The sequence below is a fragment of the Salmo trutta genome, chromosome 14, assembly GCF_901001165.1.
Source record: "Salmo trutta chromosome 14, fSalTru1.1, whole genome shotgun sequence".
Lineage (NCBI taxonomy): Eukaryota > Metazoa > Chordata > Actinopteri > Salmoniformes > Salmonidae > Salmo > Salmo trutta.
In genome coordinates this window covers 58,657,486-58,683,423 of record NC_042970.1, presented here as the reverse complement: position 1 = coordinate 58,683,423, position 25,938 = coordinate 58,657,486, and the positions used below count along the sequence as shown (strand labels likewise).

Genomic DNA, 25,938 nt, shown 5'->3' with positions numbered 1-25,938 from the left:
GCGCCGTCATAGGATGCCACCTTTCCAACAAGTTAGTTATGTCAAATTTCTACCCTGCTAGAGCTGCCCTGGTCAACTGTAAGTGCTGTTATTGTGAAGTGGAAACATCTAGGAGCAACAAGAAAGGGACCGCTGAGTGCTGAAGTGCGTAGCCCGTAAAAATTGTCTGTCGTCGGTTGCAACACTCACTGCCGATGTCACGTTCGTCATAATAATCGGACCAAAGCGCAGTGTGTATATCGTTCCACATTTTATTATAACAGTGAAACTATGCAAGACGCATAAATAAACGAAATAAACAAAACAACAAACCGTGACGAAGAGGTGCAACATACACTAACTCAAAACAATCTCCCACAAAACCTAGTGGGAAAAACAACAACTTATATATCATCCCCAATTAGAGACAACGATGACCAGCTGCCTCTAATTGGAGATCATCCCAAAAAAAACAACATAGAAATACAGAAACTAGAACCCAACATAGAAAAAAGAAACTAGAACCAACATAGAAATAAATATACTAGACAAAACCCCCTGTCACGCCCTGACCTACTCTACCATAGAAAATAAAAGCTTGGACGTGACAGCTGAGTTCCAAACTGTCTCTAGAAACAACATCATCAAAATAACTATTTGTCGGGAGCTACATGAAATGGGTTTCCATGGCCGAGCAGCTGCACACAAGCCTAAGATCACCATGCGCAATGCCAAGCATCGGCTGGAGTGGTATAAAGCTTGCCTCCATTGGACTCTGGAGCAGTGGAAATGCGTTCTCTAGATTGATGAATCACGCTTCACCATGTGGCAGTCCGACAGATGTATCAGGGTTTAGCGGATGCCAGGAAAACACTACCTGCCCCAATGCATAGTGCCAACTGTAAAGTTTGATGGAGGAGAAATATTGGTCTGGGGCTGTTTTCATGGTTTGGTCTAAGCCCCTTAGTTTCAGTGAAGGGAAATCTTAACACTAAAGCATACAATGACATTGTAGACGATTCTATGCTTCCAACTTTGTGGCAACAATTTGGGGAAGGCCCTTTCCTGTTTCAGCATGAGAATGCCCCCGTGCACAAAGTGGGATCCATACAGAGGCAACCACCATTGTTATGATATAACAATGTTATATTGTTTTTCTTACATCTAGCTAGCCTAGTAGACAGGATTTCCACTAGATAGCACAGACACAAAGACAAAATTGTCTATGCTATCGTAGAAATTTATGAAATTAAAAAATTGCCTTAACTTAAGGTTAGCAGCAGTGGTGTAAACTACCTAAGTAAAAATATTTTAAAGAACCACTTAAGTAGTTTTTTTGGGTATCGATACTTTACTTAACTATTTATATTTTTGACAACTTTTACTTCACTACATTCCTATAGAAAATAGTATACTTTTTACTCATAATGTACTTGTTGCATTTTGAATGCTTAGCAGGACAGAAAAATGGTCCAATTCACACACTTAAAATGAAAGGTTCACCCATTTTGAACGTTATATTGTTTTGTTGCATCTCTGAGTGATGTTCTATTGGCTCACTGGGTCATTTCATGTTTTCATTTGTAGCTGAGTTATTGGCGTTTAAGCAGGCAGAAATCTGTCCTGTATGACGGAGCACTGTGATAAAGTTGCTCTCACTACACTGGAAAACAACTTTTAGATCGTGAAAACGTCTATTCTACATGTCAGATTTCAATACTGGCCCATGTCATAACTCGGGAGGATGTCTTCTCTTGCGATATTCCTACCTCAATTAATTAGTAATTTAACAGAGGGACTAGCACATTTTTCCGATTTGTCTGCCTCTTCCGTCCAGGGTGCATTAAATGATGCCGTTGCTAGAGATATTAGAGAAAGGAGATAGAGTACCACTTCATATTTTCAAACATGGTGGTGGCTGCATCATGTTATGGGTATGCTTGTCATCGGAAAGGACTATGGAGGGTTGTTTTTTAGGATACAAATAAACGTAATAGAGCTAAGCACAGGCAAGTTGCTTACTAGAGTGGTCTAGTTACAGTTTTAAATCGGCTTGAAAATATATGGCAACTTGAAAATGACTGTCTAGCAATGATCAACAACCAACTTGATAGAGCTTGACAATTTTTTAAAGAATAATTTGCAAACATTGTACAATCTAGGTGTGCAAAGTTCTTAGAGACTTACCCAGAAAGACTCACAGCTGTAACCACTGCCAAAGGTGATTCTAACATGTTTTGAATCAGAGAGCTGAATACTTATGCAACAACTATATTTTAGTTATTTAATTTATTAATCTTTAAAAAAAAATTGAATACTTATCTAATCAAGATATATTAGTGTTTTATTTTCCATAATAATAAAAAAGAAATGTTAGAATTTTTATTCCACTTTGACATTACAGTATTTTGTGTAGACGTTGACAAAAAAATGACAATTAAATCCATTTTAATCCCACTTTGTAACACAACAAAAAGGGTGCGAATACTTTCTGTAGGCACTGTATGACAGAAGATAAGCAGCATGTAGCTAATTATAGACAAGTTGACAAACAAATAGCCTATCAAAATGTCTGAAATTATTATAAAAAACATAGGCCTTTGGAAAGTAGGCAGGAAAAAAAAATCCTGCACCCTGTCAACAGCGCATTTTCTGTATTTGCAGTTTAGGGTGCAGTGTGGGCCTCAGATTTTCACATATACAGTAGTAAGGCAGTTGCAGATGGATTATTAGCAATTGCGGGCTGTTTCGGGTTAACAAAAATCTGGCCCGCACATGCAAGTGTATAAGGTGCTCGGTGCTGAAGTTATAGACTAGGGCATTTAAACTTTGAATGTGTATTTCCAGTTACAAGACAAGTGGCTGCATTGATTGCACAGAGCAGACAGAGTAGACTTAAAGTACTCATTAGATTACAGCAAGGTTCAACATTTTCAAGCAGACTAGCTCCACTTTTTCCACTTTTCCAAAACCATAGATAACACACAGACCCATAATGTTTAATAGCATTTTAATGACATCGCACATATTTGAAAGAGAGAGAGAGAGAGACAGAGAGAGAAAAAAAAGTCTACAGGTGCAGTTTCATACATCAGAAAGCCAGGTCAATGTTCTATATATGCCCAAAGACCCAGCCATTGCAAAGAATTTCATTCCTATTACATAATTTCTGATTGTGCAGTAAGATTTTTTTTCTTCTTCTCAATACAATAGATACAGTGACAAAGAAATGCACACTATGTATCAATTAGCAGGATAACGTAGCAAAATTATAATGTGCAGTGCTAGAGCAACAAGCAAGCAACCTTTTTTTGCAGTAAATGCAGAATTTTCACGTTTCCATTTAACATCAATGCTTAAAGTGTTTATTATACATACTGATTTTATAATCTGTAGCCAACTATAACTATTTGGAAACATATATTATGACGCAACTCAAGAGGGACAAAAGTAAACAAACAAAGGAAAAACATGTAAAAAAAATTACTGGTCCATCATATATATAAAACATTATTCCATGAGGAATTAATTTCAAGACATTTATCTTGTTTCAATTACAGGTGTATTATTAGGCTTATCTTGACCTAAAAAGGCATGCAATTACTGATAATACTGGCTAACTATGCCCTTTTTGGAGCCTGATATTTTCTCGAGGTTGTTTGTTTTCAATTTAAACTCAAGTAGGAATCATAGTAAATTATGTTGAAAAGTTGCATTACATTTTTTATTCAATATGTGTATGTGCAGTCACAAATCTGAATTATTTTGAAGCAATGTTGTCTCCCTTTCCAACAGCAAAAAGAGAATGTAGGCCTGCCTCTTGTAGACACCCTCACAAAATTGAGGAAACGTTTAAATACTCAGACCCATTTTAACAAAACACAATGACAAGGAAAAAGCACAAAAACACACAAAACACATTTTTACAAGTAAATAATTAACTTAAAAAAAATAAAATGGTCCTTATGATATTACCAAATCAATTTCATGATGAAACCTGCCCCATACACCTTGACACTCTAACAAAGTACAAATGTTTCTTTTACATTTGTATTTCAAAGTCTTATCAATCGTTTTACCCAATTCAAGGAACATTAGGCACAGCATGTGGTGTAGTTGAGCTGGAGTATCATTGTGGCTTGGCAGACAAAAATGAAAGAAAAAAAATACTGCACTAATAAAAAACTGAAAGTCTTCATTGCTGAGAAACTTCATAGTTTTTTCTTGCCGAAGAGGCTGAATCGCTTCTCCTTGTCCTTCTCCTTGTCTTTCTCCCGCTTGCCCGGGCTGGATTCGTTGGTGAGGGTGACGGTAGCGGGCAGGGTCTGGGCTCGGCTCGACGCCGGAGTGCTCTGGTTGCTGGGCGTAATTGATACCTTGTCAGGTGTCCCCGCATTCAGAATGGCCTGGATCCATGTGCTCATCTCCTCCTGTAAGGGGTCATTGAAAGGTCAGTTTCCTAAACACTTTTTAGCTAATTCTCTGTCTCAAAAAGAGAATGGCAATTGTAATGATCTATGTCTATAAGTGAATGAAATTTGCCAAATAAGTACTTTTCTTTTCTACAAGTGGACTGAGTCTAGGTCGTCATGAGATAAAAAGTTGCACATTAGCGTGGGAATTTTTGGGAAACTCACCCTAGAAGAATAAGTACATGCAAGGTTGTGGAGGTCAGTTTAACAACTAGCCCAGGAATTAGGTTTTATAGTCAAGACCAGGGCCTCTATTCAAAAGCTGTCGTTCTTTTGTTTTACAGTATACCCACTGTTTTGTTTTGGCCTACTGAAACAATCTTTAACAGATGACACAAAATGTTAAACAAAGGAAACAGACTTACTTCTTCTTTGGCTTGGAAGAGATACTCATTTCCATCCGTAACTCTGAAATAACAATGAACAAAAATGTTGGTAACTTTCTAAACATATATATTTGAGATTCAAAAGAGATTTGGATAGCAACATTTGCAAAAAATATATATATTTTTGAAATGGCAGTCAACAAAATGAACTAGAACATTAAGAAATCAGATCTAGACTGAAGCAGATAGCGTAATGAAGTGCAACTAAGAGGATCCACTTCTGGGGTGATTCCGTGAGAAGGAACTTGAACACTACTCTCATTTTTATCATTTTTAACCTGAGTTTGAAGACATGCTTCTTTTTTTTGTAATCCATGGCCACATCACACACAGCCCCCATTAGACTGATCGGAATCGCATTGTGGTAGGGGATGCCTTGACCAGCAGCCTTGTTGTCTTTGTAGAAGCCCATTTCCTGATTGTTGATAACGCAGTACACGTTATGCCAGGATCTGAAAAAGAGAGCCCAATGAGTCATTGTAAGCCTGGGATGCACTGTATAACACAAGTTAACTCCCTTAAAATAATGTATTTTATGTCAAAATAAACTATTATTAAATTACTTCTTCCAAACAATGCTATTTGGATTCTCTCTTTTGATCCAGTTCACCATACCTGCTTGAGGCCTTCTTGTTGTGACCCTCCCACTCATGCTTGCGATGCAGGAAGCCCTCCAGCTGAGCCGCAGGCAAATCCTGGTTCTGGGTCGGCAACGTGGAGGACAGGCTGCCCTTTCCCCGCCGGCTGGCTGTGGGTGAGGGAATGGGGCTCGGGTCCTTTGAGTTCTGCTCCGCCACTCCATTCATGATCTCAACTCTGTCAACACCATTCTGAGAGAGAGAGAGAGAGAGAGAGATAGAGAGGCCCCAATCATTTTACCCAATCATGCCTTAAAACTACAGTATGCAACGCTAATAACTAATTTTGGTTTCTGAATTGTATTTGGACAAATAATCTTGACTGAGTAGGCCTCTTGTTGCCTCGGGCTGTGATTGAGCCCCAAGACCTGTTGGAGTGTTGGAACATGCTGAGCCAGGAGCTTATGTCTACACCAAACGAGCCTGTGTGCATGGACTACTCGTCGGCTGTGAACGGAGAAAGGTAATAAGCCATGTAAGTCATTAGAGCAGCCTTGAATGATGCTGACATCTAAACTATAATTTCCCCCTCCAGAAATGAGCCCAATATAACATATTGGTCCATATTATCAGGCAGGTGTGCTATTTAGCAATAGGCATTATCACCTGATGTAGCCCACCTGATGCAACATAGTGGCTGTAAATAAATAAGCTGAAATGTTGCACATTTCCAATTACCCCACTGGGCTAATCATTAGCTAGGTCACAAAATATAAAGTCGAAACATTCGGCTATCTTGTTGCTAGTTACAGCAACATATTGATGACTTGAATGTCCCAAAAAACGTTCCACTGGCACTTAGCCAACCAAGGCTCATGTAGTCTACTGTGAATATAATGTTTGCCTACCAGTTACACCTGACCTGTGTTACATTTAGCCCCGGTCTTCCCTTTGCATTCAAAGCAATTGCTGCCTGCTAATGCGCATAAACCATGCCGCTGCTAAAAACTCCCATTGTAAAATGGTGCATTTGACACATTTTTGGGATGTGAGAAATAAGTGTAGCCTAGTAACACTAGAAAGCGCAGTAATCGTCCTCTTTAAACAGTGGCCATCAAAACTGCTTAAAAGGTGTGTTTTCCCGCGACAGCATTTAGAATGTTGTAGGCTAAAATGACTGGACATGCATATTTCTCTCCCTGTGCTGCACTCACAAATTGAATGCGCCTCGAGAGGAATATTGATTTGTTACATAAAATGCGACCGACAGGCTGAACAATTGGTGTTGTCTGATTTTGCTGTTGCTTACTCGTGTTGTTGGCTGGAAAATGAAATGTGGATAACACATTTTTCAATACATAATTCAAATAACGAAAGGAACCGTGTCTCAGCTCCGCCTGGCTCTCATTTGGATCATAGGTGCCGGGTCTCAAACCTGGCAGGACCCGGCTCAATTTAATCCCTATGACATTACAGGCAACATCCGCACTGAGCTAAAGGCTAGAGCTGCCGCTTTCAAGGAGCGGGACTCTAACCCGGAAGCTTATAAGAAATCCCACTATGCCCTCCGACGAACCATCAAACAGGCAAAGCGTCAACGCAGGTCTAAGATCGAATCGTATTACACCGGCTCCGACGCTCGTCAGATGTAACAGGGCTAGCAAACCATTACAGACTACAAAGGGAAGCACAGCCGAGAGCTGCCCAGTGACACGAGCCTACCAGACGAGCTAAATAACTTCAATGCTCGTTTCGAGGAAAGTAACACTGAAACATGCATGAGAACATCAGCTGTTCTGGACGACGGTGTGATCACAATCTCCGCAGCTGATGTGAGTAAGACCTTTCAACAGGTCAACATTCACAAGGCCGCGGGGCCAGACGGATTACCAGGACGTGTACTGCGAGCATGCGCTGACCAACTGGCGAGTGTCTTCACTGACATTTTCAACCTCTCCCTGTCCGAGTCTGTAATACCAACATGTTTTAAGCAGACCACCATAGTGCCTGTGCCATGAACACTAAGGTAACCTGCCTAAATGACTACCGACCCGTAGTACTCACGTCTGTATCCATGAAGTGCTTTGAAAGGCTGGTCATAGCTCACATCAACAGAAACCTTAGACCCACTCCAATTTGCATACCGCCCACCAGACCCACAGATGATGCAATCTCTATTGCACTCCACACTGCCCTTTCCCACCTGGACAACACCTATGTGAGAATGCTATTCATTGACTACAGCTCAGCGTTCAACACCACAGTGCCCTCAAAGCTCATCAATAATCTAAGGACCCTGAGACTAAACACCTCCCTCTGCAACTGGATCCTGGACTTCCTGACGGGCCGCCCCCAGGTGGTAAGGGTAGGTAACAACACATCCGCCACGCTGATCCTCAACACAGGGGCCACTCAGGGGTGCGTGCTCAGTCCCCTCCTGTACTCTCTGTTCACTCATGACTGCACGGCCAGGCATGACTCCAACACCATCATTAAGTTTGCCGATGACACAACAGTGGTAGGCCTGATCACCAACAACGACGAGACAGCCTATAGGGAGGAGGTCAGAGACCTGGCCGTGTGGTGCCAGGACAACAACCGCTCCCTCAACGTGATCAAGACAAAGGAGATGATTGTGGACTACAGGAAAAAGAGGACTGAGCACACCCTATTCTCATCGACTGGGCTTCAGTGGAGCAGGTTGAGAGCTTCAAGTTCTTTGGTGTCCACATCACCAACAAACTAACATGGTCCAAGCCCACCAAGACAGTCGTGAAGAAGGCACGACAAAATCTATTCCCCCTCAGGAGACTGAAAAGATTTGGCATGGGTCCTCAGATCCTCAAAAGGTTCTACAGCTGTACTATCGAGAGTATCCTGACTGGTTGCATCACTGGCTGGTATGGCAACTGCTCGGCCTCCGACCGCAAGGTACTGCAGAGGGTAGTGCATATGGCCCAGTACACCACCGGGGCCAAGCTTCCTGCCATCCAGGACCTCTATACCAGGCGGTGTCAGAGGAAGGCCCTAAAAATCGTCAAAGACTCCAGCCACCCTAGTCATAGACTGTTCTCTCTGCTACCAAACGGCAAGCGGTACCGGAGTGCCAAGTCTAGGTCCAAGAGGCTTCTAAACAGCTTCTACCCCCAAGCCATAAGACTCCTGAACATCTAATCAATTGGCTACCCAGATTATTTGCATTGCCCCGCCACCCCCTCCCCCTCTTTTACAACGCTGCTACTCTCTGTTGTTATCATCTATGCATAGTCACTTTAATAACTCTACCTACATGTACATATTACCTCAACTAACCGGTGCCCCCGCACATTGACTCTGTATCCGTACCCCCCTGTATATAGTCTCGCTATTGTTATTTTACTGCTGCTCTTTAATTACTTGTTACTTTTATTTCTTATTCTTATGCGTATTTTTTTAAACTGCATTGTTGGTTAGGGGCTCGTAAGTAAGCATTTCACTGTAAGGTGTAACCTGTTGTATTCGTCGCATGTGACTAATAAAATTTGATTTGATAACACCACTAAAAGGCTCAAATGAATGTCTGCATGCAGTACTGTCTACATACACCAACTCATTCCAAGGTTTTTCTTTGTTTTCTTTATAATAATAGTGAAGACATCAAAACTATGAAATAACACATATGGAATCATGTAGTAACCAAAAAAGTGTTAAACAAATCAAAATATATTTTATATTTGAGATTCTTCAAAGTAGCCACCCTTTGCCTTGATGACAGCTTTGCACACTCTTGGCATTAGTAAAATAAAGAAAACCCCTGGAATGAGTAGGTGTGTCAACTTTTGACTGGTACTGTATGTATTTGATTATTTGTTATTTAAATACTTATTTTCTGTGCATTTGAGTACTTTAAAATAATGTGGCCAGAATCAACTATTGCTATTTCAAACAATTTTCAATTAATAGCCTACTATTTGTAAGAATTTTCAAATACTTATTTCAAATACTATTTTCAAATGCCTGGGTTACATTTGAGTTTTCAAATACTTTTCAAGTGTTTTTCCAAATACATTCCAATAATGAACTATTTGTCTTTTTAAAAAAAAGTTAATATTTACTGTGAAGAGACCTCTTGTGGCATGTCTTGTGGGATATGCATGGGTGTCGGTGCATTTAACATGTCAATACCTCTTATAAATACAAGTGATGATGAAGTCAATCTCTCCCACACTTTGAGCCAGGAGAGATTGACATGCATATTATTGATGTTAGCTCTCTGTGTTCATCCAAGGGCCAGCCGTGCTGCCCTGTTCTGAGCCAATTGCAATTTTCCTCAATCCCTTTTTGTGGCACCTGAGCACATGACTGAACAGTAGTCCAGGTGCGACAAAACTAGGGCCAGTAGGACCTGCCTTGTTGATAGTGCTGTTAAGAAGGTAGAGCAGAAGCGCTTTATTATGGACAGACTTCTCCCCATCTTAGCTACTGTTGTATCAATATGTTTTCACCATGACAGTATTTTCACATAATTTATTACAAGATTTCATTGAGGTTTAGGGTTTAGTGAATGATTTGTCCCAAATACAATTATTTTAGTTTTAGAAATATTTAGGACTGTTTGATATCAAATCAACAATTATTTTAATAGACAAACACATTTTTCTCTTAGGAACATCTTTACAGTTCAAACAATAAGTATTAACAGACATAAACAAACATGTGACAGGCATGCACAAGCAGGCATTGCTGCTTCACTGATCTACATATACTTGGGTCTTAGTTTGTAGTTAGTAGTGATTCAGGAAGTACTGAGATGACAGGGTAGTGCAGGACAAAATGCAGATTGTGGGCTGGTAAAAATGAACCTACACAAGAGGTGGCCATGACACCAGTGCACCAACATTAATTTTTAACATTAATTATTATTATTATTATTATCATCCTCTCCCCTGTAACTATTCCCCAGGTCGTTGCTGTAAATGAGAATGTGTTCTCAGTCAACTTACCTGGTAATAAAAGGGTTAAATAAAAATAAAACAATTCATTTTAAGGAGCATGGATGGGCCTTCATACCAAAATAATTACATTTAATATATAAAATATTTCAATATTCATATTTCATTCTTCAGCTTTAATGCAATTATGTTTTCTGGGAAACGCCTCAGATGCAAAGGATGCACCTTAGGTGAGATTGAACAATGTAAAGCTCTGAGAAGTAAGGCCCTAGTCAGTCTTTTGGCCCTAAAAGCTGGCATATTTTTGGTGGTAAACTTTGGAGCAGTAACTTACCTGTGGGGAATCCTGGTCTGTGGGCAGCCCGTTCTGCAGTCTGTTCTCTACTCCACTGTGGAGAATATACAGTAGAAAGGGATAATCAGGAAGCGAGTCAGAGAAGGTGAGTAAGTGTCCATGAGCTACCTAACAACAACCTGTGGTGATATTCATAACTACCTTGATTTACTTGAGTCACAATTGTTTGATGGGTGCACATGTTGGTTCTTTGCCCTAGCACTACACAGCTGAATCAAATAATCTAAGCTTAATGATGAGTTGACACCCTTGTCTGTTTCTTTACCAACACCACTACTAGGGCTGTGGAGGTCACAACATTTTGTCAGCCGGTGATAGTCAAGCAAATAACTGTCGGTCTCACGGTAATTTACCGTTAATTAACATAAACACATTTAGCATCTCCTGGCTTTCACACATAGCCTACAAGCCACTGATGCAAGCCACTGATGACCTTTGGAACATCTACATTTGAAAAAGTATAATAAATCCATGTAACATAGCCTACACCTTCACAATAAATCCATGATTTATTTTAGACAGAAGCATGATATGAAGCATGATATGAAGAAAATGTAGTCTATTTCAGAAGAACAGAATAGCTGTCACGCCCTGACCATAGAGAGCCCTTGGTTCTCTATGGCGTGACTAGGGGGTGTTCTAGTCATTTTATTTCTATGTTGGTGAGCTGTATGGTTCCCAATTAGAGGCAGCTGGTAATCGTTGCCTCTAATTGGGGATCATATTTAGGAAGGCCTTTCTCCCACCTGCTTTGTGGGATATTGTTTTGTTGAGTGCTGATGTGCGCCACGTGCTTCACTTTTGTTATACGTTTTTTGTTCAAGTTTCACGGTAATAAATATGTGGAACCCAACACAAGCTGCGCCTTGGTCCGTCCTTCAAAACGATCGTGACAATAGCATACACTGATATGTCCTTATGTTAGGTCCTGATCTGGCAATGCCAAATGGCTGTGGGCTATACTTGTCACGCCCTGATCTGTTTCACCTGTCTTTGTGGTTGTCTCCACCCCACTCCAGGTGTCATCCAACTTCCCCATTATCTCCTGTGTATTTATACCAGTGTTCTCTGTTTGTCTGTTGCCAGTTCGTTTTGTTCATAGAACCTACCAGCGTTTTGTTTCCCTGCTCACGCCTGTTCCTTGCCTGCCCCTGTTTAAAGAATAAACGTTTGTTTCTTCAACACTGTCTGCACCTGAGTCATACCTTAAAACGTGATAACACTAGTTCATTTAGCAGACAAGATTTTCTTAGAATTTGGTGACATTATTTTATTGTATGAAGAATACAATAGAACAAAGCTGAATAAATTATAAATATATTCTCCAAACGATTTGAGGGAGTGCGCACATGGGGCTATTCTGTGTTAAGCGGTTAACAAACAAATTTGTACTCCTACATGCTTAATTTAGAGTTATTAATGTAACTTTAGTTGTTCTACAAATGTTGGGCTACATGTTTAGATTTTTTCCCCCGCAATTTGGTTGACGCAGCAGATTTAGCTTAAAATGGTGATAAACTATTAGGCTATTTCTTCACATTATAAGCGCAGAAATGCGCACATGGCAGTAGGCTATAAGCACGAATATTCCATTAGCGGAAAACACCATGATAAAAAAAATGCTAATTATTAAATGTGCATTTTTATGGTGAAATTATCTTTCCCAAACTTGCAACTGTTAATGTATGCCAGTTAGGCTCTAAACCCCTTGTAAAACGGATTAATGTGCTTAATTTTAAGAAGTTATTTGGCCACTTTAATTGTGATACAAACCTTATCAAAACATATGTGCTAGGCTACATGAGGTGTGTTACTATGATTAGGAAAAAAAAGGCAGTGTCTTATGCTGGGCATCATTCACAATTGATAATATATCATTCACAAGTGATAGGCTAATATTGTCACCCATCAGACTATTCTTGATTTAATCTTGTCTTTACATATACTAAATAATATATGTGTGAAATGTGTTTTGATTTAGAATGGACCATTATCATGCACCGGTCTCGAAACAGGGGCAGCGGGAAAAAATACAAGTCATCTATACACTTAAATAGCGGATGGAGGATGCGTTTCCCGTGGTTCATTTTCATGCCAACCAGGTAGACTACCCTCCTGTTGTAAAGATAAACAATGTGCTTAATATTAGAATGTTGAGAATGAAATATAGTAGGCCTAGCCTATACAAAGCTGATGGTATCCTGCTCTTTTTAGTAGAGGCCATCACTCTGTTTTCTCACGCAACTGCATAGCTTATAGAAATGTTGCTCAACATGAGCTCATGAAGTGTTTGATTAGATTTTCGAAGACATTTGCATTGATGTCAGAGTGATTATATGGACAATAGAGTGCTGAGTAACAGGCAGTTAGCAAGTTTGGTAGGCTACTAATGACCATAAGCAGCATCAGAGCTTGAAGAAGCCTAATTACTGTGACTAAACGTTCACGTGGAATTTAACTGCAATCATGACCGCCGGTGTGGCGGGAATATGGTCACCGCAACAGCCGTAACTGCTACACTTACCTCTGCAGTGGTGAGTCCTGCTCCGGTAAAGGCTCCGGCGAAGGGGGTTTTCGCATTCTTTCTTCTTCCTCTTGCTGTCTTCTCACTTCCAATAACTCCAACTGGAAGAACAAAACACAACGGGACCTCAGTCTCATTTAACCAACGTAATCTGAGTAAATTAATCTGGCAATGCCACCTTCAAAGAGTGATGGCAGGGTCACACTTCAATTTTAACGTTTGCTATTTACCTGGGACTTAAAGACGTGAAAAATGGCAGCTAATTTAATTACCTAATGATTACATTGTAGTTTCTTTGGGATTCATGGGAACATGCAAAACTTTGTACCAATTATTACCAATTATGTTGAATTCTTTGAACGCACCAGATTATATTATTACTACATAATTTTTCATTAAATACTGGGTAAATACTGTACTGACATGGAGTTAACATGCACTTAACACTAGGTGTCAATGTTAGTACGTGAACTTAAATAATTGACGAGCGCAAGATAATATTGTTTAGTGAACAGCTTTCTTATTGAAACCTTATGAACATTACAAATACTCACTGGAATAGGACTGAAAATGTAACTGTCGATGAGTAAGACTAATGTCTCTCAGTAAGAATCATTTTACCATAAAGATTTGTGACACGTGACAGAAACATTGCAACCCTCCAAAACACTCACCGTAGTCAACCTCTCCAGCGCCGAGAAGCGCTCCTCCCAAGTGGCGGCCGATTTCTCGAACGCCTCGTGCCTCTTGATCAGTTTCTCCACCTCGTCCACGCTCTGCCCCAACTCCCGGCCGAACAGGTATGGCTCCTGTCCCAGCAGCCACGCCTCTGCCACCCCTGCATCCCTCCCAAACTGGTGAACTTCCAAAACTAGACCGTGCAGAGCAAAGATAAGAAAGTCAACAGGGTAAACTTCATTTCAATGTTGTAGCTAATTTATGGCCTCTGGCATGTGGGAACGGGTAACCTGAGCATTCATGACTAATATCCCCCCTCCCAAAACAGAAACACTCACTGTCCACTTTAGCCCACATGCATTAGTTATCAGCAGAGCGAATGTGGTCTCAGAGCATTTCATATTATTCTGTGCGTAAATCCGAGACACTCCATATGGTATACATTAATTTGTCGATGTCCATCAACCATTTCATTTGACATGTTACAAATTACAATTTTGTATGAGATATTCCGGATTGAAATTCGTACAATATATTCTGAATTTGGAAAACGCACAATATGTTATGAATTGCAATTAGTACAGTATGTTACGATTTTGCAAAACGTACAATATGTTATGAATTTCCTAAACATATACAGTGCATTCGGAAAGTATTCAGACCCCATTACTTCTTCCACATTTTGTTATGTTACAGCCTTATTCTAAAATGTATAAAATAACTTTTTCCCTCATCAATCTACACACAATACCCCATAATGACAAAGCGAAAACAGGTTTTTAGAATTTTTTGCAAATGTATTAAAAATAAAAAACAGAAATGCCTTATTTACATAAGTATTCAGACCCTTTGCTATGAGACTCGAAATTTACATTTACATTTACATTTAAGTCATTTAGCAGACGCTCTTATCCAGAGCGACTTACAAATTGGTGCATTCACCTATAATATCCAGTAGAACAACCACTTTACAATAGTGCATCTAAATCTTTTAAAGGGGGGGGGGGGTTAGAAGGATTACTTTATCCTATCCCAGGTATTCCTTAAAGAGGTGGGGTTTCAGGTGTCTCCGGAAGGTGGTGATTGACTCCGCTGTCCTGGCATCGTGAGGGAGCTTGTTCCACCATTGGGGTGCCAGAGCGGCGAACAAATTGAGCTCAGGTGCATCCTGTTTCCATAGATCACCCTTGAATTGTTTCTACAACTTGATTGGAGTCCACCTGTGGTAAATTAAATTGATTGGAAATGATTTGGAAAGACACACACCTGTCTATATATGGTCCCACAGTTGACAGTGCATGTCAGATTAAAAACCAAGCTATGAAGTTGAAAGAATTGTCCTTAGAGCTCTGAGACAGGATTCTGTCGAGGCACAGATCTGGGGAAGGGTACCAAATACATTCTGCAGCACTGAAGGTCCCCAAGAACACAGTGGCCTCCATCATTCTTAAATGGAAGAAATTTGGAACCACCAAGACTCTTCCTAGAACTGGCTGCCTGGCCAAACTGAGCAATTGGGAGAGAAGGGCTTTGGTCAGGGAGGTGACCAAGAACCCGATGGTCACTCTGACAGAGCTCCAGAGTTCCTCTGTGGAGATGGGAGAACCTTACAGAAGGACAACCATCTCTGCAGCACTCCACCAATCAGGCCTTTATGGTAGAGTGGCCAGATGGAAGCCACTCCTCAGGAAAAGGCACATGACAGCCCACTTGGAGTTTGCCAAAAGGCACCTAAAGGACTTTCAGACCATGAGAAACAAGATTCTCTTGTCTGATGAAACCAAGATTGAACTCTTTGGCCTGAATGCCAAGCATCACGTCTGGAGGTAACCTGGCACCATCCCTACGGTGAAGTTTGGTGGTGGCAGCATAATGCTGTGGGGATGTTTTTCAGCAGCAGGGAGGGAGATTAGTCAGGATCGAGGGAAAGCTCCTTGATGAAAACCTGCTCCAGAGCGCTCAGACTGGGGCAAAGGTTCACCTTCCAACAGGACAACGACCCTAAGCACACAGCCAAGACAACGCAGGAGTGGTTTCGGGACAGGTCTCTGAATGTCCTTGAGTGTCCCAGCCAAAGCCTGGACTTCAACCCGATCAAACATCTCTGGAGAGTCCTGAAAATAGCTGTGCAGTGTCGCTCCCTATCCAACCTGACAGAGCTTGAGTGGATCTGGAGAGAAGAACTCCCCAAATACAGGTGTGCCAAGCTTGTAGCGTCATACCCAAGAAGACACGAGGCTGTAATCGCTGCCAAAGGTGCTTCAACAAAGTACTGAGTAAAGGGACTGACTACTTATGTAAATGTGATTTTTCCATCTTTTTTTATATACATTCAAATTCAAAATTTTTTTTTTTGCTTTGTCATTATGGGGTATTTTTTGTAGATTGATGTAGGGAATAAACAATTTAATCCATTTTAGAATAAGGCTGTAATGTAACAAAATGTGGAAAAAGTCTCACGGGGTCTGAATACTTTCTGAATGCACTGTATATGTTAAGAATTGTAATTTGTTGTGGCTAATGTTAGCTAGGTGGAAAACACTAACGTTAGCTAGCACTAGGGGTTAGGGGACAAGGTTAGGAATACGGTTAAGATTTAAAGGGTTAATGTTAGGGTTATCTAAAAGGGTTAAGATTAAGGGAAGGGTTAGCTAAAAAGTAGTAAGTAGTTGCAAAGTTGCTAATTGGCTAAAACGCTAAAGTTGTTTGTGATGAAATTCGAACACACAACCGTTGCTAGACATTCGCGTTATATGCCTACACATCCACCCTGACCAACCACACTCCTTTCATTTTTGTCTTACGTAACCTTATATCTTATGTAACCATACCAAGCGTACCATATCATACTAATTTGAGTGTCACAGATTTACGTTTACTATGCTATGTCTAGTCTATGAGACCAGTCTGACAGAGGACATGGGGCAAATAGAGAAGGGCCAGATTGATCAAAGTACACATAAGCGCACCAAGGTTGTGTTCATTAGGGCACATAAAGGTAAAAACGTGTAACAAAAAAAAATTCAACTGAAAATTCAATTGAGCTTTTCTGATTGGTCCAGGTCTTTACTCTTCTGTTTGATGCCTAATGAACATAACCCAGCTCTACGCATGGCCAACACTTCAGGGACAGTTTCTCATCCTCCAGAAATGATAAAGGCTTATGATGTGTCATCCTCACATTCCAAGGTATGCATAGTAACATAATGAAACAGTCTTCCAGAGGGACAACAAAGGATTGTTCACAACGTTGGTGCAATGGAGTTGTCTAAAAATCATATTCTAAATACTACAGACTACTGCACCGGTCACACCAAGTCATTTCAACGTGGACAATTGGGTAATATTTGGTTGAGACGTTGATCAATTAGATTACAACCTACATTCACCCACTCAGAAAGACAACCAAAAGTTTGTTGAATTCCCAATGTGTTATCTTATGACTATGCTTTCAACCATCTAAAAGCACAACCAAATTCCAATGGAAAAACAATGTCTTGAGTTTTGGTTTCATTGTCACCTAAATAGGTTATCACTGTGCTTTCAACCGTTTATAAGCGCAATGAAGTTCCAATGAGATATTTAGATATTTCAGATATTTAGTTTATATACGACTAAATGTGTGATCACTGTGCTTCACATAATAGCACAACAAAATGACCGGAATTCAAATCAAATCAAACTTTATTTGTCACAAGTGCTGAATACAACAAGTGTAGACCTTACCGTGAAATGCTTACTTACAAGCACTTAACCAACAGTGCAGTTCAAGAAAGAGTTAAGAAAATATTTACCAAATAAACTAAAGTAAAAAGTAACACAATAAAATGACACTAACGAGGCTATATACAGGGGGTACTGGTACCGAATTGCAGTTGAGATTGCATTAAAAGTACATGGTGCAAGTGATCAATGTGGTTGCAGATTCTGCACAGATTATTATAGCAATAGCGAAGACCTCCACAGACCTGCAACCTTTGCATGCTATTTTGAACAGGCACGCTTTCTATGATTAGGGCTCCCGAGTGGCGCAGCGGTCTAAGGCACTGCATCTCAGTGCTAGAGGCGTCACTACAGACACCCTGGTTCGAATCCATGCTGTATCACAATCAGCTGTGATTGGGAGTCCCATAGGGGGGCGCGCAATTGGCGCAGAGTCGTCTGGGTTTGGCCGGTATAGGCCGTCATTGTAAATAAGAATTTGTTCTTAACTGGCTTGCCTAGTTAAATAAAAACATAAGAAAACATGTACAGTTACAGTAACCCCAAAACGTAGCCATGGATGTTTTACTCATTAAGGTTGAATGAATAAATACTGTTATATTAGTTTGTAAGATATCCTTCACTTTAGGGTAATTACTGTATTACAAAATCTTTGTTGAATTGTGTTTGGTTGTCAATGTAATCAAAAACACTGTATCAACATTTGAAGATCTACTTGGTTAGTATCTACAGATTGGATAGTTCCATATTTATTTTATTGTTTATTTTACCTTTTTTTTTACCTGGTTAAAATCTAATTTTCAAGAGAGGCCTGGCCAAAATACCAGCACATACAATTTCATAGAGACACATTAACGTTAGATTTCCCCCTCAAAACAACAGTTTACATTAAAGACTTTTTGCAAATCCAATGTATTTTACACATAGATGTCATGCAATGATGTGTATAAACCCTGGATTGGTGATACTATGTAATGGCCAATGTGAGGCTTTGAAGCCATCGGCCTCCATAGGAATGAATGTAAGTCTACATTATTTCAATAAAATGTTACAAGGACAAAATTACATGTATTTAAGTATGTATTTGTTGTGGGGACAGTAACATGAGTCCTCTCCCCCAAAAATGTTTAGGAATATGTTTATGTATTTTTATATATATATATATATATATTTTTTGTGTTCAGTTCACAAAATACTTTTTTAAAGTAAGCATTAAGGTGTCTGTATTATAATATACTTGTCAAAAATGAATGTAGACATACAAAAATGGATTTCTATAGCTTCCAAAAAAATGAAGAGTACCAAGATGGCTGCTCGGTGGCTTCAAAACAGTGCCCTGTTAGTCATCTAGGGTTAATACATATATTTAATTGCGTGTCACAATACATTGACAAATTACATTGAAACAACGTTGATTGAACCAGTTTGTGCCCAGTGGGACTGGATATGCCCAACTAATGACAAGATTCCATCCAATAGCACGTGTGAAAGTATGAACAAAAACCCTTACTCAGTCTTAACCACTCCCGTCGGTCCTCCCACTTGTCAATCATGTCTTTCCTCTTGTCCATCAGCTGTAGCAACTTATCTTTGATCTAAACAGAGGACATAGCAGCAAATACTTATATTTTAGCATTGGGTATCATCACATACAAACAATGCAATACACTAAAACCTGAAGAGGCTACAATGCAGTATGGTCATTCCACAAAATGAGTGCCTTTAATATTTTAGGTAGAAATGATGCACCAATATTGAATTATAAAAGCCTGAAGTGCTCTTTAATAAATAAGATTTTTATATGAATAAAGAAGATTCAGAATTTCGACATCCATCTGTGCACCCTCTGTGACTTCTAGGAAGAGTTTAACCCACTTCTCCCCAACATTTCTCCAGGTGAAATCAAAAGTTTATTTTCACATCTCAAAAGGCACCAAATTGTTGGGATGACCCAGTAACATAGGGCTGTCAAAATAATTTCCCCAAATGGACCATTTAAGTGCTGGCAAAACAAAATGGTGATATCTCATCATTAGGGTGGCTTTCACTTGGTCAGTTCATTCAGACCAGTGCAAAGAAAGAAAGGAGACAAGGACATATTTCAATTGAGAAAGAGCAGTGGTCCGCAAATGGCTCATGGGCTGCCCTGCAGTAGCATAGCATTGGTTTGGCTATGGAACTTACCTCCTCTGATGCATAGTGCTTTCTGGCTAGCAGAGACTTGCCCAACTCAATGCAGGCGGTGAAGCTGTCATTGCGGGCGTCGATCTCAGCCTTGATACCCTGGTGGTTGTTCATCAACAACTCCACAGAGGACACGTCCCTGTGCAGAGAAAGGAAAACATGCACACACGCAGGCACGCAGGCACGCACACGCACACACACACACACACAGATCAGGATATTAGTATACGAACCTAAGATTGGAATAGGAATTTCAGTTTACTGAATTGAAATGGAACTGACCCCAACCTAACTAAGTATAAGAGTAATTTACCTTGGATTCTCCTGGGCTTCGATGAGACGGATGACGTCCTCCATCCACAGCATGAGGTCGCGCACCATGCTGAAGAAGCGGAATTTGTCGCCCGTGTCCAGGAGGTGGACCCTGCGGCCATCGCAGGCCTCCAGCAGGGTATTCCAGGCCTCCAGCACCTCGCTCTCCCTCCGCTGGATGTCGTCTGCCTTGTCGCCGGCGTAGGCCGACTGGAGGCGGACGGCATCCTCCTGCAGCTGCCTCACCTGAAGGTACGAGCACAAGTCGCTTTAACGCATTTTATTCTACAATTACGCTACCTTCCACTGCCTGGTATTTACATGAAATTACAGGCTGTGTAATTAACAGGTTAATAATTACTAGCAATGTGAACCGATATTGAAAATCTATATTTATAGTGGTAAAAAATTCAGAGACAGGATTATGAATAACATTGCAACTGTGTGATTGTTTAATATTGTGTTCATTTCCATTGCTTTGTGAAGCTCAGACAACTGCTTGCTTATTGCCTATTGGGCTTGCCACCTCAGGGCCAGTTTGAATTCAATGGGAAGCCAATTGGTGATCCATCAGCAGGCAGTTAATTACAGCGCATTCGGAAAGTATTCAGACCCCTTGACTTTTTCCACATTTCTTTACGTTACAGCCTTATTCTAACATTTATTCAATACAACATTTTCCTCATCAGTCGACACACAATACTTCATAATGACGAAGCAAAAACAGATTTGTAGAAATTTTTGCAAATTTATTAAAAACCAAAAACAGAAATACTTTATCTACATAAGTATTCAGACCCTTTGCTATGAGACTCAAAATTGAGCTCAGGTGCACCCTGTTTCCATTGATCAACTTGATTGGAGTCCACCTGTGGTAAATTCAATTGATTGAACATGAAAGGCACACAACTGTCTATATAAGGTCCCACAGTTGACAGTGCATGTCAGAGCAAAAACCAAGCCATGATATCAAAAGAGTTGTCCGTAGAGCTCCGAGACAGGATTGTGTCGAGGCACAGATCTGGGGAAGGGTACCAAAACATTTCTGTAGCATTGAAGGTCCCCAAGAACACAGTGGCCTCCATCATTCTTAAATGGAAGAAGTTTAGAACCACCAACTCTTCCTAGAGCTGGCCGTCCGGCCAAGCTGAGCAATAAGAGGGAGAAAAGACTTGGTCAGGGAGGTGACCGAGAACCTGATGGTCACTGTGACAGAGCTCCATAGTTCCTCTGTGCAGATGGGAGAAGATTCCAGAAGGACAACCATCTCTGCAGCATTCAACCAATCAGGCCTTTATGGTAGAGTGGCCAGACGGAAGCCACTCGACAGTTAAAGGCACATGACAGCCCACTTGGAGTTTGCCAAAAGGCACCTAAAGACTGATGAAACCAAGACTGAACTCTTTGGCCTGAATGCCAAGCGTCCAGTCTGGAGGAAACCTGGCATCATCCCTATGGTGAAGCATGGTGGTGGTAGCATCATGCTGTGGGGATGTTTTTCAGCGGCAGGGACTGGGAGACTAGTCAGGATCGGTTTCATCAGACCAGAGAATCTTGTTTCTCATGGTCGGAGAGTCCTTTAGGTGCCTTTTGGCAAACTCCAAGTGGGCTGTCATGTGCCTTTTACTGAGGAGTGGCTTAATGAAACCCTGCTCCAGAGCGCTCAGGACCTCAGACTGGGGCGAAGGTTCACCTTCCAAGAGGACAATGACCCTAAGAACACAGCCAAGACAATGCAGGAGTGGCTTCGGGACAAGTCTCTGAATGTCCTTGAGTGGCCCAACCAGAGCCCGGACTTCTCTAAACATCTCTGGAGAGACCTGAAAATAGCTGTGCAGCGACGCTCCCCATGCAACCTGACAGAGCTTGAGAGGATCTGCAGAGAAGAATGGGAGAAACTCCCCAAATACAGGTGTGCCATGCTTGTAGCGTCATACCCAAGAAGACTCAAGGCTGTAATCGCTGCCAAAGGTGCTTCAACAAAGTACTGAGTAGAGGGTAGGGGGTCATATTTCTGCTTTCTAAAAAACTGTTTTTGCTTTGTCATTATGGGGTATCAATATGGGGTATTGTGAGTAGATTGATGAGGGGAAAAAACAATTGAATCCATTTTAGAATAAGGCTGTAACGTAAGAAAATGTGGAAAAAGTCTGAATACTTACAAAAGCACTGTATGCTAAGTTGAGAGCCTGTGAGAGTGTTTTGTGTCTGCAAGAACAGTCATGTGTCCTCTTTTACATAATAGTGTAAGTTATCAATATCATATTGCATTATCGGTATTGGTGCCCACCACTAATAATAACATGAGATTTCAGTGCAGTGATCTGGTGAAGTGAGCTACAGGGAGATATTAGCTATGTATCTACCTGTGTTCCCAGGGCCTGGATGTCATGCTCAAAGGTGGTGTGCATCCTCTGCAGTGTCTCCACTGTATTCTGGTCACGTCCCACCTCCTCTGGAAGTTTCTTGTGTTTGTCCAGGATGCGGCCCAGGATCTCCTTGGCGTCATGGTAGAACTTGTGCAGCTCGTAGGAGGCGGCCAGGATCTGCGTGCGCGTGTCGATAAGTTCCAGCAGGTCAGCCCAGGCCTCGTTGAGTCCATCCTTCCACTCGGCCACCGTGGCGGCATCTGCGTGGCCCGCATTTATCAGCTCATCGGCCAGGCGGTTGACGGCATCCACACGCTCCTGGCCGATGTTGCCTGTGTCGCGCGCAAACTCCCGGAAGCGCTCCTGGAGCATCTGTGGATGGATAGATGGATGGAGAGGAGGAGAATGAGGACCTTTAACACAAATATATATTGTAATGCCCTGTCTTACCTACTAAAAGGTAATTGTGGTATCAAATGGGCAGTACTGAAATCAGTCTATGGCCACGTTACAGACCATTTGCAAAGCAGTCACACACCAAAGCACACAACACCTGGAAAATGTTAAACATGTCAATATGATATTGAGATATGATGCCCAACTGCAATTTAGATGATGTGGCATTCAGCTATTGGTAAATTTTTGGAATTTGGCTGCTATGCAGATGGTCTGGAATGCGGACTATGTTTTTCCTTCCTGACAGCACCAGGAGTGAGAGGGTAGGGTTTGAAGTCAGGTGGCATTGCTTACGGTGACATGCTCGTAGTCCTGTCCCAGCTCATGAGATCCAGCCACCACCTCCCGCTCGGCAATCCACTGCTCCAAGTCGTCAACCTCGCGGTTGAGCTGGAACAGACGGAACCGCTCGTCCAGTTTGCCCCTCCTCTCCTCAGACAGGTCCTTCATGCCGGCATAGAGCTTGTCCACCTGAGACTGACGCATGCCTATCCTCTCACTGCCCACACAAACAGAAATCAAGAGTTCAATGATCAGTGGATGGGGTTAACGAGAGTCTTTTTTTAAAAGTTTTTTTGCAAAAAAACGTTCTTGTTCCAACACTAACACCCATGATCAAACTAATACACTAGTCATGGTCTGCAAACAAGGCTTTCGTTAGTGAAATCAGGTCTGTTAGGGTTCAGCTGAAACAAAAATATGCATACACACCACACTCTGGTCTACTGAATGCTCCACTCATGCAAAATACTTTTTCTAGATCGGACATTCATAATCAGGTCAACATTCCTTGACGGGCGGCAATATTAAGTGACGTTCTATTTCAATGGCTTCCCTCTAGGCTCTCTCACTGACCTCTCTGGATGTCCTGCAGCTGTCAGGCCTCTGCTGGTCTTGGAGAGCTGATGGACTGTCTCAGCGTAGTCTTCCACCGACTGCTCCACAATCTGGTGCTTCTTCAGCATGGCTACGGAGCTCTGCTCATCCTAAGAGGGAAAGACACTTGTTTTTAGCGCTTTAGTGAATTCTATGTTAGAAGAAATATCAGTACAGGGGACGCGCACACACACACACACACACACACACACACACACACACACACACACACACACACACACACACACACACACACACACACACACACTAAAACACTGTCAATAACACCCTAGTACCTTGGCCTTCTCTTCAGACATCATGTACAACTCCTGCTCGCTCATCCAGGCCTCAGCCTCAGCGGCATCAAAGTAGTACTTCTGTGCATTGTGGGCCTCCTCCAGTCGGGCGTGACGCTTCTCCGTCTCCTCAATCATCTGGCCCCACAGCTGTTGCAAGTCGGCCATGCGCTGGCGGATGGCCTCCACGGCAAGGCTGTCCTCCATCAGCAGGCTCTCGCTCCGCTCGAAAATGTCATCGAAGCGGGGCTGGTGTCCCTGGATCTCCTTCTGCAAGGTCTGAGAAGGGGATACAATACAAAATTAATTTCCATGGAAATGGGCAATAAAAGTAATGTCAGCAATACATTAAAATACTAGATACACAAAGCCAAGAGTACAATACTTTAGATACACTTCATTAAGTATGTAGTAAGTAAGTAAGCCTTGCCTAAATGGTCAGGCGCCCTATTTCTGTAGTGTACACCCCTTGGAGAGGACACCAATCTGTCGTAGCCTATATCTCAATTAAAAATCAATAAGAGAGTGATACTCTTTGCTATGTACAGTGGGGGGAAAAAAGTATTTGATCCCCTGCTGATTTTGTACGTTTGCCCACTTACAAAGAAATGATCAGTCTATAATTTTAATGGTAGGTTTATATGAACAGTGAGAGACAGAATAACAACAAAAAAATCCAGAAAAACGCATGTCAAAAATGTTATAAATTGATTTGCATTTTAGTGAGGGAAATAAGTATTTGACCCCTTTGCAAAACATGACTTAGTACTTGGTGGCAAAACCCTTGTTGGCAATCACAGCGGTCAGATGTTTCTTGTAGTTGGCCACCAAGTTTGCACACATCTCAGGAGGGATTTTGTCCCACTCCTCTTTGCAGATCTTCTCCAAGTCATTAAGGTTTCAAGGCTGACGTTTGGCAACTCGAACCTTCAGCTCCCTCCACAGATTTTCTATGGGATTAAGGTCTGGAGACTGGCTAGGCCACTCCAGGACCTTAATGTGCTTCTTCTTGAGCCACTCCTTTGTTGCCTTGGCCGTGTGTTTTGGGTCATTGTCATGCTGGAATACCCATCCACGACCCCTTTTCAATGCCCTGGCTGAGGGAAGGAGGTTCTCACCCAAGATTTGACAGTACATGGCCCCGTCAAATGATGCGGTGAAGTTGTCCTGTCCCCTTAGCAGAAAAACACCCCCAAAGCATAATATTTCCACCTCCATGTTTGACGGTGGAGATGGTGTTCTTGGGGTCATAGGCAGCATTCCTCCTCCTCCAAACACGGCGAGTTGAGTTGATGTCAAAGAGCTCCATTTTGGTCTCATCTGACCACAACACTTTCACCAGTTGTCCTCTGAATCATTCAGATGTGCATTGGCAAACTTCAGACGGGCATGTATATGTATTCTTGAGCAGGGGGACCTTGCGGGCGCTGCAGGAATTCAGTCCTTCACGGCGTAGTGTGTTACCAATTGTTTTCTTGGTGACTATGGTCCCAGCTGCCTTGAGATCATTGACAAGATCCTCCCGTGTAGTTCTGGGCTGATTCCTCACCGTTCTCATGCTCATTGCAACTCCACGAGGTGAGATCTTGCATGGAGCCCCAGGCTGAGGGATATTGACAGTTCTTTTGTGTTTCTTCCATTTGCGAATAATCGCACCAAATGTTGTCACCTTCTCACCAAGCTGCTTGGCGATGGTCTTGTAGCCCATTCCAGCCTTGTGTAGGTCTACAATCTTGTGTAGGTCTACAATCAATAGGTTAACTTTTGTACTATGGGGGATAGTAGATTGACATAGGCTAGTGCTTTTGCTGTTCGTTAG

The 25,938-nt window shown here is 41.6% G+C and overlaps 1 protein-coding gene across 4 annotated transcripts in view; it reads right to left on the bottom strand.

Annotated features, from left to right (window-relative positions):
- Window positions 1–2,972: 2,972 nt before the first annotated feature.
- The window catches only part of LOC115208463 (spectrin beta chain, non-erythrocytic 1), a 97,914-nt gene continuing 74,948 nt past the window's right edge, over window positions 2,973–25,938 (bottom strand). For all 4 annotated transcript variants that reach the window (XM_029776532.1, XM_029776533.1, XM_029776531.1 and 1 more), the window contains 14 exons: window positions 24,120–24,398; window positions 23,803–23,933; window positions 23,242–23,446; window positions 22,489–22,863; window positions 20,124–20,368; window positions 19,811–19,949; window positions 19,137–19,221; window positions 13,900–14,096; window positions 13,226–13,326; window positions 10,681–10,735; window positions 5,453–5,667; window positions 5,116–5,289; window positions 4,817–4,859; window positions 2,973–4,409 (listed from right to left, as the gene is read on the bottom strand). In XM_029776532.1, coding sequence (XP_029632392.1) covers window positions 4,191–4,409; window positions 4,817–4,859; window positions 5,116–5,289; window positions 5,453–5,667; window positions 10,681–10,735; window positions 13,226–13,326; window positions 13,900–14,096; window positions 19,137–19,221; window positions 19,811–19,949; window positions 20,124–20,368; window positions 22,489–22,863; window positions 23,242–23,446; window positions 23,803–23,933; window positions 24,120–24,398 — 2,463 coding nt within the window. In that variant the 3' untranslated portion in view covers window positions 2,973–4,190. The remainder of the gene's footprint in view (window positions 4,410–4,816; window positions 4,860–5,115; window positions 5,290–5,452; window positions 5,668–10,680; window positions 10,736–13,225; window positions 13,327–13,899; window positions 14,097–19,136; window positions 19,222–19,810; window positions 19,950–20,123; window positions 20,369–22,488; window positions 22,864–23,241; window positions 23,447–23,802; window positions 23,934–24,119; window positions 24,399–25,938) is intronic.